The 13,210-nt window shown below is 43.4% G+C and overlaps 1 protein-coding gene across 2 annotated transcripts in view; it reads left to right on the plus strand.

Annotated features, from left to right (window-relative positions):
• The window catches only part of ZNF516 (zinc finger protein 516), a 101,465-nt gene that overhangs the window by 73,951 nt on the left and 14,304 nt on the right, over window positions 1-13,210 (plus strand). For both annotated transcript variants that reach the window (XM_071456277.1, XM_071456285.1), the window contains exon 3: window positions 10,626-12,095. In XM_071456277.1, coding sequence (XP_071312378.1) covers window positions 10,626-12,095 — 1,470 coding nt within the window. The remainder of the gene's footprint in view (window positions 1-10,625; window positions 12,096-13,210) is intronic.

Genomic DNA, 13,210 nt, shown 5'->3' on the forward strand with positions numbered 1-13,210 from the left:
CATGTGTACCTGTATTTTTTGTGCACAATAGAGATTCTCAACTGCCTTAAGTCTGTTAGCAGAGTCACCAGCTATGGTAGCGTGGCCTTCAGCAGGAGAAACAAGGTAAATTAGGTCATGCAGAGCTCCTGATTTCTGTGACTGCTGCCTCTGTTACCACGCTGGGCTTGCCGGCTGTAGCTGAGGCATTTCTGCAGAATGCTGGCTGACAGCACAGCTGTACCCTCTGTTTTTAGATTGAGTAGCTGTAGTAAAGGGCTTTATGATGTATGGCAGTACGCTACCCATGCTTAACAAATGATGGGAGAAATGAAATATTGGATGAGGAATGTTAAGCTGTATGGGACGGCTGCCAGTGCACAGTCCTGGCCTGGAAAGCTTTCCTCCTTAATGCACTTGAAGGAAGATGAACAGGTGGTGGTCAAGAAGATGCTGTGGAGCAGACATTGTGGCAAATCTGACTGTTGGAATGAAAGGAAAAATCTCCAGGAAGATTTACAACTGTTTGGATCTATGTTTGGAGGGATTGTACAGGCAAGCTGCCACTTGCTTAAAAAAATCTGAGTCATGATTTTCCATCTCCTCTGCAAGTATTTTTGATGCATCAAAGCCAACTGTGCTTCTCTTCCTATGCCTTAAATAAAAAGAACCAATACCCACAAAACCCACAACAGCCCTTGCCCAAACCCAACTCTCAAATTTAATTACGTATCCTGCTGTGTTAATGGTCTTAGACTCTTTCTTTTTTCCCCATCTACCTGAACCAAACTTCACAGGCAGGGCCACACACAGAGAAATGTGCAGCAGCTACAGCTACAGAGCATACTGGAGGTGTTCTGCCTAGGTTTTGGAGCAGTTCTACTGTATTGCTGTTAACTCTGAAATTACAACAAAGCTGTGTTAGGAGTCAAATTGGTATCATCTGGCCTAATCACTTCCTAATCTTGCAGAGCATTCCAGGGGTTTTATACCGCATAATTTTCTTTGGGTATATTATGAACAGCAATGTTTAAGGCAATGCCAAATTGTACAGTTCTGTTTTGGCAAGCAGTGCCCTCAAATGTGTTTGTATTGGTTTTGTGTATTTATTCCTCTGGCCCTTTATTTTATCCCCAATTTTTAGGTAAGTTTTACCATTCCTTCACCTTTTCCAGGATCCAGACTGTAGCTGAAACAGCTCTCTGTGAGATAGGAAGACATCAGGATGCTCTTGAAGCTCAGAGGGCAAAGAGGGGCTGTGGGCCATGAGCGGGAAAGTCTAATCCCAAGTTCTAGAAGGGGCTGTGCTGGGGGATGAGAGCAGAATGTGGCATCAGGATGGAAATCAGATGCATTAGGTGCAGCCTTGCTTTTTAGAACTGGTCAGACCAGTGTCCCCTTCCCTGAGCTGTAGATAAAATACAAACTTCATTCTCAAATAGTGGAAGCCCCAGTGAGGTCTTCACTACCCTTGGGTTGATATAATATGGATGGAGGGTGAGCAAGGCACTTAGAAAGGCTGAGATAACAGGAGCTACAGCTTCACCTGCAGATAAGTATGTGTTGTTTTGCGGGGCTTTTTGCCTGCTGCTGGGCAGAGAATATGCTCACAGGCCTTTGTGAGAAATACATGGGTGAAAGGACTGGTAAGTCATGACTAGCTCTGCCACTGCCTGGAATTCCTGTGTACCATGTATAGAATGACTTATCAAAAAATGCCATTGAGGAGGTACAGAGAAATGTGATGAACAGTGAAAATGTCATGTCTGTGGCACATTGCCAGCAGCAGCCATTTTGCCCACTTTGCACTTTCACTTCATTAAGTGCCCTGCTGTGGATGCTGTCCTTCCGTAAGCCCCATGTCTGTCTTGCATCTGAAAGGGCTGATACCTGGGAGACAGATCCCAAAGCATCTGCCCTAGAAGAGGGTTTGTGTTTGGGGTTCACTACGAAGCTTTTTGCACCTGATGTGCACTGGAGCAAAGCTGAGGGTGATGAAACGGTACTGTGCAAGAGGATATTGGAATAATTTGCACATAGAGCTGCTGGTTCAGCCACTTGATGTTCGGGAGCCTTGTAGCATCAGTCCCCTAGATTACAACAAAGCCAAATAGTCTAAAAGAAAACGTAGCCGGAGAGAAAAAGTTCACTGTGAACTTTCAGGCTTGTTTTTCCAGTACCTAACAATGTGCACTTCAGTCTGAGAGATTTTGGACCTGATACCCTTTCCAGCCTAGTTTCTTAGTTACTTTGTTGGTGCCTATTCTCTTGATTATGCTTGAAATTCCAATAACCTTGCTGGCATTTGCATCTGTAGCTGTGCAGATGTTTTCAGACCTCCCTTTTCTTTTGGGGGAAAAAAAGTGATCTTGAAGTGTGACATAACTCTAAAGTATTTCTGCTGTGTAGAGGAGTTTGTAATTTTACTGAGCTAGGGAATACCTTGTAGAGAGGGGTCTTTTGTGTGCTGTACTGTTGGTGATCTCAGACTCAGATTTCACTCATCTTAAAAGGTTAAGTTTCAAATGTAATCAACTAAAATTTTCGTGCTTTTTTCCACTCGCTTTGGTGACATTTCAGATTCTTTCTGAAATGCAAAACCAATGCAGTATCTCTGATGTTAATAACACTAATAATCTAAAATAATTCAGAAATCTCAACATGTGCAGTCCAGAAATGAACAAACTTTATTAAGTCTGATGGTCACCTATTCACGTTTTTTGCTGTCTGGATTGTAAGAGCTCTGTGGGTTTTGTTTTCATAAGCAGCAGGGGTCCTGCTGGACAATGCTGGAGAGATTAGTCAAATGGAGACTGGGAAGCATTGGAAGCGGTGGGCTCGGCTGGCCTGCCCTGCTTTTGTCCCCAAGAGTGTCCCCCAGTTCTGTAGGGGAAAGGAGATGAGCAATGCAACAGGGCCCTTCAGCTGTTTGCACTCTTCAGGTTTGGAAGGACGAGGCATTTGACAGCGAGGGTAAAAAGTAACTTGCAGCTAAAGTGAGAAATTGCAGAGGGTAAAGTTAGTGAAATGAAGGAAAAGGGATTTTGAAATAAATCAGTACCTTGTTGTTCTATAAAAGGAAGCCTGAAAAAAAAATAAAAGAGAAAAATCAGCTGAAAAATAGCATGGTCTTAAAAAAAATTGAATTAAAGACACCAGCCATTAGTCATATAATCATTGTGACAACAGCAGTAGTACTGTTTGGGAAGTAAATGGTGTAAAAAATGTTAAATTTTGTTACTCTAGGGTGCCTGTTGTGCTTTAGGAATAGTATTCTTCAATTTGGAACTCCCACTAACATCATGCTGCTGCTGGTCACGTCCTTCTCCTCCCTCGTATTGGAAACACAAAAAGCAAGAATCACAGATTGAGATGAGCAATTTACTGGAAACAGAATGAGATAAAAAACCAAACAGAAACAATATTAATAATAAGAGGTATAAGACAAAGAAACTATTTACACTGGAAAAAAAAAAAGAAACCAGCAACAAACAAATACAGCACTTTTCTGGTCTCCAGGTTTCTCCCTTCTCCTAAGCAGTGAGAGAGTGTCCCTTTCCCCTCCACCCAGCAAGGACCTGAGGTGGTATCAAATAACGAATAACATTAAGGTCCTGGCCATGCCCCCTCCCAGGTTTTACAAAAAATTAACCCCGTCCCGGCCAAAACCAGGACAGTGCCTAAAAAAAGTTAAATTTTTTTTCACCTTTTCACCAGATAATTGTTTTTCCACTCTGGGCCCAATTTCATCCCGTCCTTCCCCCCCCACCCCACCCCAAGAAAACCAGAACAAAGCAGCAGTTCTTATCTCTCTGCTTGTGAGATCATGGGTTTTCACAGTCATCATCCTTCCCCAATAAGTACTTGATAGAAACTAAAGAATTCCCATCAGGATGCTTTGCTTGAAATTACTGGCTTTGAATTTAAAAAGTCAGTGGGAAATCATTAAAATTTAGATGTAGAAAAGGAGAATGGGGAGACAGTGCAAACTGTACCAATGGCTGCTACTTCTGGTTGGTAAGCCCTTGGCCTGGGTTTATTTGCTAAGGCTGTATAGGGTTGCTAGAAATGTATAGCTGATTTCGTGGAACTAACATCCCAACAACTAGCCACAACAAAAAATACTCTAAAGTAATAAGAAAAAAACCAGTGTAATATAAACCAGAAGCATCTTGCTCATGACCAGATGAAGGCAGGGCTTCTTGGGGCACCTGGGACTTGCTTTCCATGTGCTCCTGGGCTGTGGTGTGGGACAGCATTACTCTCTTTCCCCCCCCTGTGTAGCTGAAGGGAAACCTCTGTGGGACAGGGTGTGCTGTCTGACTGACAAACCATCTGTGTCAGCCAGCATCAAGAGCTGTGCTGGGCTTCTGCCCTGTTAAAAACCTCAAACCTCAGCCAAAACCACTCACCGTCAATTCTAAAATTCATTGGAGAGAAAGCAGGGATATTAGATAAATGTGGTGCTGAGTGCCCCAGTCTAGTCCTTGATCTTTCTCTAAATTGTTGGGGAGCTCATGTAGGAGCCCCTCAAAACATCTAACAGCGTGTAAAGCAAGAGGAGTGTTGCAGATGAGAAGCTGCATCTCCTACCCAAACAGCAGAACTTTATTTTCCCAATGTGTCATTGTGGCATGTGGCCTTGTGCTGTAAGAAAACCTAAGAGGGTTTGTAGGAGTTGACTCTCACCTCATGCCCACATTGCCACCACGTGGGATCCTCTGAGTGGCAAAACTGGATCGGAAAGTAGGGAAGGTGGTGGGCAGTGTGTGGAGTATAAAAACTTGACCCACAGGCAGCTAGAACAGGGGGCATGGCTCTGCCAAGACAAATCCTCCTCTGAAAAACAGGCACTAGGTCTCTTTGAACAGCTGAGCTAGGCTCACAGGATAAACCTGCTGCTAAGGAGTGTAATGGGCTCACTCATTGAGCATTGTTGAATGCTCCAAGAGGGCTTTCTTAAGCTAAGTGTGTCTGGAATTAATATGAAAGGAAGGCATATAGTTTTTTGGCATATGTCTGTGCAGCAGTTACAGTGTGTGGATGCTGGCTAACGTGGGGTTTTGCTTTGCTGTGCTGAGAGAGCAAAGGGGAGGTGTAACTCATGCTTTCTGCCTCCCCATGAAAAAGATGGATTTTTATGTGTTGATAGTCCATGTTTTTGTCCATGCAGGTTTTACAGTCCAAGTGGTGTTTCGTCTCTTCCCTTGGCATTTATTCCTCAAGCTGCAAATATGTAATCTTGTTTTTATTTCTGTATTTCTGTTAATCATGAGTTTTTCTGTGTGCAAGTGTATCTGATTGTTGTTGATAGACTCCAGTGCTCAGGATGACATAATTCTTCTGGAGCTTGAGCTCCTGGGGAGGCTGCAGACATTGATTGGCCTGTCACCCTTCTGTCTTCCCTCAGCTATGTGGGAAAACTCTTTGTCTTTATTTTCGGGGGGGGGGGGGGGGGGGGGCGGGGGTACTTTTCTGTGGCAGTTCTCTGAACTCCTTCTGACTTACCTGTACTTGCAGATCTGCACAGATGTTCTAGGGGCATGGATCTGTTTTTGTTGAACCTTCCTTTCACAGAATAAAAGACCTGAATTTTCTGTGGCAAAACTGCTTTTTGCCTTTTTTCCCCTGCTGGGTCCCACTGTATTGTGCTTACTATGGGCTTTTCCATAGGGCCCATTATTATGGTGTGTATATATTTATATAGATTTTTTTATATATGCTTTTCATATATTTTCTATATTCAAAACCCAGTGTGACCTGCATGGCCATTGTGTCTTCTTCAGAGGGATAGGGGTTTTTTTGTTTTTATAATGTGTGCTTTTATCTCAGAAAACTAAGCTGAAGAACTTTATCTAGTGCACTCATATTTAAGTTGCTGTCTATTGTAACATCAGTTATCTTCAACATTGCTTCTTCCCAGATTTTGCCTTCCCACTGCATGGATTTTTTTGGATCATTTCCCTTCACTTGTCTTAGCCTGCTTTTCTTCCCCAGAATGAATCTCATTTGATTATTTTCAGACTGCATTTCTATTCTCTCTGAGTCCCTGTGCATTATTTCCTTGTCCCCATTATTTTTGCAGCTCCTCCAAATGTGATATTTCCTGGAGATTTAAGTTAGCATGCTGTCTAGAATCTCTTCTGGAACATTAAAGAAAATACCAAGTGAAATAGGACCTAATACAGGTCTTTGCAATATTGCACTTTCTTCCCATGTTATCCTTTGCTTTTATCATGATTTATTTGCAGTCAGTTTTCAAATCAAGCCACAGTATTCATCTCAAAGTGCAAATCACTATCAAATGTTTTCTGAAAATCAAACACACCACATCTGCTCCTTTTCCTTAGACTCCTAGTGCTGTAACACTAACCAGAAAAGGGGCCAATTTCTAGCCAGTTCTGCTCTTCTGAATAGAAATCACGATTTCATTGTCCTCAGCCTTGTAGCCTGGTTTACTTTTTAGGAAGCCTCATGAATTAAAACAGCTGTGCAGCCCATTCTGAAGTTCTGTTTTGTGGAGAAACAGTGCTGGGAAGAAAACAAGTGGAGTTTATGCATGTGAGGGGGAGAAAGAGAGGACAGGGATATATGTGTGTGGGGAGAAGGGGAGTTGCTTTTATCTCTGTGTGTGAGTAACTGGGTGAGGGCATTAGGTGTATTTCTGAGGAACTGCTCAAATCCCCGAATATACTTGTGTATTTCTAGACCATGGTTTTCATATAGTTCAGTGTTTTGCACTCTCCTGCTTTGCTTTCCCTGTGGTCTGTGACGCTGTTGTTACTTGAAGCTGCAGTGAAACTGGTGGTGGCATCAGCAGCCACCTCCTACCTAGGTGCCTTGGAAAACTCCTCTGCTTTAGCTGTTGCCCAGGTATCTGTGATACAGAAAAACTGGAACACTTCTCCTGTAGTAAAAGGACCTCTCTTACTCTAAAGTACAACAGATAAAAACAGCTGTTTGGGGTAAGAAACAAAGGAATTGAGACAAAATATAAGCAGATGATGGAGACTGCAGGATAAAAGCGAGAGCATGCTTAGCCAAGAACTCTTTCAATGGGGAGTATGAGTTATAGTCCCTGGAGATCAAGCAGAAGGCATCTCATTCATGGCTTTTTGCTTTGACCTGGCCATAATAAAATTTCAAAAGTTTCTGGTGACAGTAATGCCTGCACTGAACAATATTTTATACCAGTGATTTAAAAGGGTTATTAGTACCCCTTTTCAGCTGGGGCAAGTAGCTGGGAGCAGGCAGAAATAAATTTAATACATTTTTCTAAAAAGACTTTACGTATATTTTTGAGTATGCTTCTCATCTTTCCATGCTCTTGCCTGCATCCCCTCTTCCACCTAGCTTTTGTTACCTGCTCACTGCCTGGCCTGGACCACCTGCCATGATGGGAAGGATGGCATGAGGCAGTCTAGGTGTTGAAATCTGTAGTGTTGGATCCCTGGTGGAGGGCAGGATGGGACTAAGGAAGAACATAGGGTGTGCTTTGTACTGAGAAGGAAGTCTGAGTTGGCCTGCAGGTGAAAATTTTTCTGTCCAAATCTTAGGAAGTAGGGTATGGATGTGGGGTTTTTGTTTGGGGTTTTGTTTGTTCATTAATTTGTTGTTGCTGTTTTGTCTTTTTTTTTTTTTTAAGTACAGTTTAAAAGAAAGGCAGTTAGCACAAATACTGCTATTGAGCCTCCTGATCTAAGCTTTAAAATTATTCCTCGTACGTTCATTACTGTTCTTGTGAGACATCAGAGGAATTGAGTCTAGCAAGACACTGTGAAGAGGTGTTAGAAGCTCATGGTTGTGTTTTGTCATAGCCTTATAAATTTTCATCTAATGCACTGACAGCATTGGGGCAACTGCAGGCTTATACACCTCAGAACTGTTTTCATCATTTTCCTGTTCTGTGATACATTTTCCACCTGAAAAAATCCTTTCTTCATAGATGGATGCACTAGGAAATAGGGCAGAAAGGCCTGCATCGACCTCAAAATTTGCAGTCCCAGGCTTTATGGGGGGCACATGGGACTGTGGGCTGTCTCCCAGCTTTCTCCTCCTCCTCCCCTCTGCAATAATCCGTGGTTCTCTGGGCTTTATATAAGTCCGACCCGGCTAGTTCGGACCTGCACGGACTGAAGATAAAAGACGAGGAGCGCTCTTCCGCCACGTGGGGACGAGTGTCCTGTTTATTGGCTTGTGATGGGACACTGCTGGCCGCAGCGACCACCCAGGTGGCAGAAGAACCCGAACCTTTACCTGCAGTGGGGTTTTATCCCCCAGGGGAAAGGGGGCGGGGAAAGAGGACCGTGGCCAATGGGGTAACATTGGGGAGGGGCGAGGGGAGGGGTATCCATGGGGCAGAGCACATGGAGGTGTGTAGGAAGGAGTGCATGGGGAGAAACCATGTGATGAGGAAGGGGGAATAATCTACATGACACACCACACTCAGTACAAAATTCCTGTTACCCAGTGCAGAACAACTACTAAATAAACTATTTAGTACAATACAACACCCCTCCCCAGGTGCTAACCTAAACTGAACAGTCCAGACCTAAAGACCAAGCCTAGACCTGAGATGTGCCACCTCCCACAGTCTGACTTGTCCTCCTTGCTGAAAGAGCTTTGTACATAGATTTTGACCAAGCAAAAAAGTATGCAGGAATGTCTGTGGTACTCAGAGCAACCTGGGAGTTACAGATACCATACTGCTGATGCCCCCCTTCATCACAGCTGCAGAGGTGGACCAAGAGCCTCCCAGCTGTGGAGTCCCTGGAATGGGGCTGGCAGTGGTCTCCCACCTCCCTCCTCTGCCCAGTACAGCCAGCAGGTCAGTTCTCTCTCCACTGAGTACTGCTGCAACCAAAGGATTTGGTTTTGCTTTGCTTTATTATTTACTACAATGATCAAAGCAGCCACTCCTTATGATCATAAAGAGAAGCCTTAAAATCTTATTTAAGAGCACAAGTATTTTGAGCTTTGACAGATATACTTTGAAAACAACACAGATGTGCAGTGTCAGATTTCACTGCTGCATGCAGTGTCTTTGTTTCAAACTGTAAATTTGGCTAGTGGTGCTGGGCATGTGCTTTCCCAAAACCTTGTCGCCTGCAACACGGGAAAAACAAGTTTCTGGGTTGTGGGGATTTTTTCCCCCTGCCTATACTCTCTTGGAGAGTTCGAAAGGAAAATGATCTTTGCAGAGTGAGCATTCAGCCCTGCGAGGCTGCAAACCTATGGGTTATTTTTAACCTAATTACCTCGAATTAAACAAAAGCTTAAGAATGTTTTTGCTTGAATTGAAGGTGAGGATAAGTAGACTTTATGTGCAGAGCAGCTCCAGCCAACAGCGTGGCTCTTCCATTGCGGAATAATGCCCGTGGCAGTGCCCCGCACTAACGAACAGCGCTCGCTTCTCTGAAGGGCTGGCTTTTCTGAGCTGATGTGAGAGGATATGCAGCTCTAAAGCAGTTCACTCCTTTCCCCTTCTCACCCCTCCTATGGATATGTGATCACTTTGGACTGGTGACGTTTTAGATGGAGCACAGTCTCCTTATACTTGCCTGGCAGTGGATCATTAACTGCGTGTTAATTGAAACTGAAAGTTTGTCAGATGATTCAGTTCAGTTACATGCTAAATGGATTCAGTGCAGTAAGCGTTACTGCTGTGGTGAAAATCTCTGTGGAATTGATCTGTGAACTGATTTAAAGGGATTCATTGGCTTCATCAGTGGTTCTCAGAGGTCAACACTGGGAGAGCAGGCAGCTGTAGCCACACTCCCAGGAAAACAACTCCTACTCTTTCACCCTAAACAGTTTTAATTACTGGCCAGTATGCTTCCTTTCCAGGACATATGTTAGGTGGATAAATTTACTCTGGAGAAGTGAAAAAGAAAATGAGGAAAATTAAAAGTGCATTTTGAATTCTGTAATCTAAATGGCTGAAATGTTGGGTTCTTATCTTCCTATGGATTGAGGCATCACAAAGTTTTTCTAAAGTTTGACTCAAACATAAATGTATGTTATAAAGAAAAAAAATATTAAAGAAACCAGAAGAAAAATACCTGCTTTAAACTAAAGGACAGAAAATTCAAAATTTACATCCTCTATAACTCATCTTTTATACTTGGCCACTGCAAAAGTCTTCCTTAAGTGGGCAATTCATTCTGTATGCTATACCTGCTTATATGGTTGGTTTCTGTGCGGAGCCAATTTTTATTGCTGAGTTATAAACCCTTTGAAAATAGGGGCTTGTAATGGAAGCTCTGACAGACCTTTAACTAGGTCAGTTTTATCTGGCTCCATTATCTTTGCTTTTGTTAAAGCATTAAATGGTTGCAGATTTGTTTATTTTTCTCGCAGTCCCAGAATTTTAACATGGGTATGTTATTGAATTGTTTTTTCTTCAAAATGTCATGAACACCCAGTACTAGAGAGCTTATCCAGACTACACAATCATCTTTAAAAGTAAATTGAACTGTTGTGTCTTATTTCAAGATTTTCTTGCTCATACAGGACATTTGGTCTGTAGCACATCATTACCATAGTAATGCCAAAGTTTGTCCTCTTCTAATCTTGAATTCTTCTTCGTCTTTTGGGCTCCTTTCTGCGTAAAATGACAATGATGTTTTTTTGTTTCTCCCATTTAGATGGAAAGCCATACCACTGCAACTTCCCAGAAGAGGAAACCCCAATGATAACATCTCAGTTGGATGAGCTCCCAAAGCTGGGAGGCTGCAACGCCAGAGAGAATGAAGCCAGGGAATCTAAACCAGAGATTCCTGCTCTGGTCTCAGCACTGGAGAGTGTCATCAAGGAACCCTTTTCAAAATACCATGGTTCTGCAGACATAAAGATGCCAGTATTTCATCACAGCCAAGGGCTTCCTTGCTCCAGTCACATTGCTAGCTTTGCTTCTGGTATGGGCCAGACATCTTTAGACATGGTCATGGACTTGAAAACGACACTTGAAGTGCAGGCTAGTCGTGCTAGAGAAAATTTGCTAGACTTGCACAGGGAGCATCCTCTGATAGAAAAAGGTGCTGAAGCTCTAGAGGTAGCTCCACTTGATTTGAGTGAAAAATCAACAAGGGATAATTCATGCAATAAATATCTGAATACATCCTTGCAGGCTGCTTTAATTGTCTACCCGTGTCCTTTCTGCAGTCACAAGACCTACTACCCTGAAGTCCTGTGGATGCACAAAAGAATTTTGCACAGAATCAGCTGTAACTCGATGGTACCCCCGTGGGTTCAACAAAACGGATTCAAGAGTATTAAAACCAACCTGGTCTTTCTGGCGAGGAGTGGGCGCACTGGCCCCCCTCCTGTTCTCGGTGGGAAGGAATGCCAGCCTTTGCCCATTGCCAGATTTACACGTACTCAAGTGCCAAGTGCGTTGCCAGGTTCCAAACCCAGCTCCCATTCTGTGGGGATGGCTGCAAAGTCTGGGAGTACGCATCCGTCAAAGGACAGTCACGCGCTCGGCCACTGTGCTTCACGTGTGTCAGGCCTGGATGGCTACAGACAGCCCAAGTTAAACCATTCCCAGGAGCAGTACAGCATAACAGCACAACAAAAAAGCAAATATGAAGCAAATTCCAAACTCCCACAAATGGGAACCTACGGCAGAAGTGTAACACCTACTCAAACAGTCATATCCAGGCCTAGCACACAGCCCACCAACAGTAAGCAAGTGGAAAAGTATGTGGTTCCCCAAGGGAGTACTGGTTTTGCCTCTCCAGGTAAGCACTGTGCATCCGACTCCATGAAGGCCAAATACACCCCCCCGCTGCAGTACCATTCCCTGTGTAAGAGTGAGCAGTACCCTAAACACGAAGAGCCGTCCGTGCCTCAGAGGGAGCCTCACGTCAAGGCTGGAAATGAGATGAGGACATTGGCAAACTGCACAGCGGTAGCACGAGCCAGTCCAGTGCTGCAGCCTCAGCCTGGTGCCGTGGGAGTTCCTCCGGCTTTACACTCCAGCAAACAGGATCTGGGATCAGATGGGCATGAGAAACATTTGGACATTTTAAATATCTTTAAAACATACATTCCAAAGGACCTTGCTTCACTGTACCAAACCTGTGGTGCCAACAGCCCTGTCCTAGATCACACAGGTAAGATTTTAACAAGCCCTTGCATTGCTGAGGATGTAGCTTGTTTGTTCTTTCTTTGTTCAGAACCATGACATGCTGTTTCCCAGTTTTTTCCCTCTCTGCCTTTAACAGTTAGGATTACAAGTTCACTGTTTTTATCATTGCTGGATAGGCTTGAATAGGTTTGTTTACTGCTCTCTTAACATTGCAGCATCCCCCCTTGTGCACTGTGTGACATTTCTGTCGCAGGTTAAATGTATCTGGTTCCACCTGGAGTACTGCTGTTCCTTTGTCCTCTTGCTTCAAACAGACTAGAGTTACACAGATGTGCTGTCACAGGAAGATCCCCCTGATATGCTGGTGCTGGCACACATCATCATCTTTTTGCTTCAGGCAAAATAAACATCCTCTGGGGCTTATCTGTGATGTTATTTTGGAGGTTTTGTTCAATTTTGTCTGCAAACAAGTCTTCCAACAACACAGAGGGATAATCGCTTGTCAGTGTCCTTTGTCTTTCTTGACAAAAGTCTTGAGATCTTCCTTGTCCATATCAAAGACTACTAAGTATTTTTCAAATTAGTCTTTTGATATTTTTTTTATAATTATAATTAAAAAGAGGTAGAGCTGAAGATGTGCATGCTAATTCACATAAGCAGAAAAATCAGTTGTGCAATAGCCAGTTTAAAAGTTTGGGGACTAAAAAAGTTCAACGGCCATATAAATAAAAAACACCTACGTATTTGCATTTGAAACCATACTCTTCTGATGATCTGCCAGAATTAGTTTGTCTCAGTAGAAACTGAAAATCACACTGATTGTTTACCCATGAGATGTGTGTGTGTCTGTAGGGGAGGAGAATTGGGGCCCTAGTCTCACCTCTTACCACTTGTAAACTGTGCTACTTTTTATACCCTTCTTCTCTTTGTAGAAGTCATGCAAATGAACTCGTCATGAAAATAGCACACATTCTGGGCCGGTGTTCTGGTGTCCTCTCTTGACATAATGCACTCTGTTTTGTCAAAAGCATGTGTGAAATGGATCTTCTGCAACTGGTACAAAATCCAGGACCCTTGGAAGGTGGTAGTATTAATGACAGCTGTGGTCTGGTGCCCAGAAGGTGTGTGCAAGTTGAGGCA

Source organism: Agelaius tricolor, unplaced genomic scaffold, assembly GCF_023055355.1.
Source record: "Agelaius tricolor isolate 1412-34295 unplaced genomic scaffold, bAgeTri1.0.p SCAF_2, whole genome shotgun sequence".
Taxonomy (NCBI): Eukaryota; Metazoa; Chordata; class Aves; order Passeriformes; family Icteridae; genus Agelaius; species Agelaius tricolor.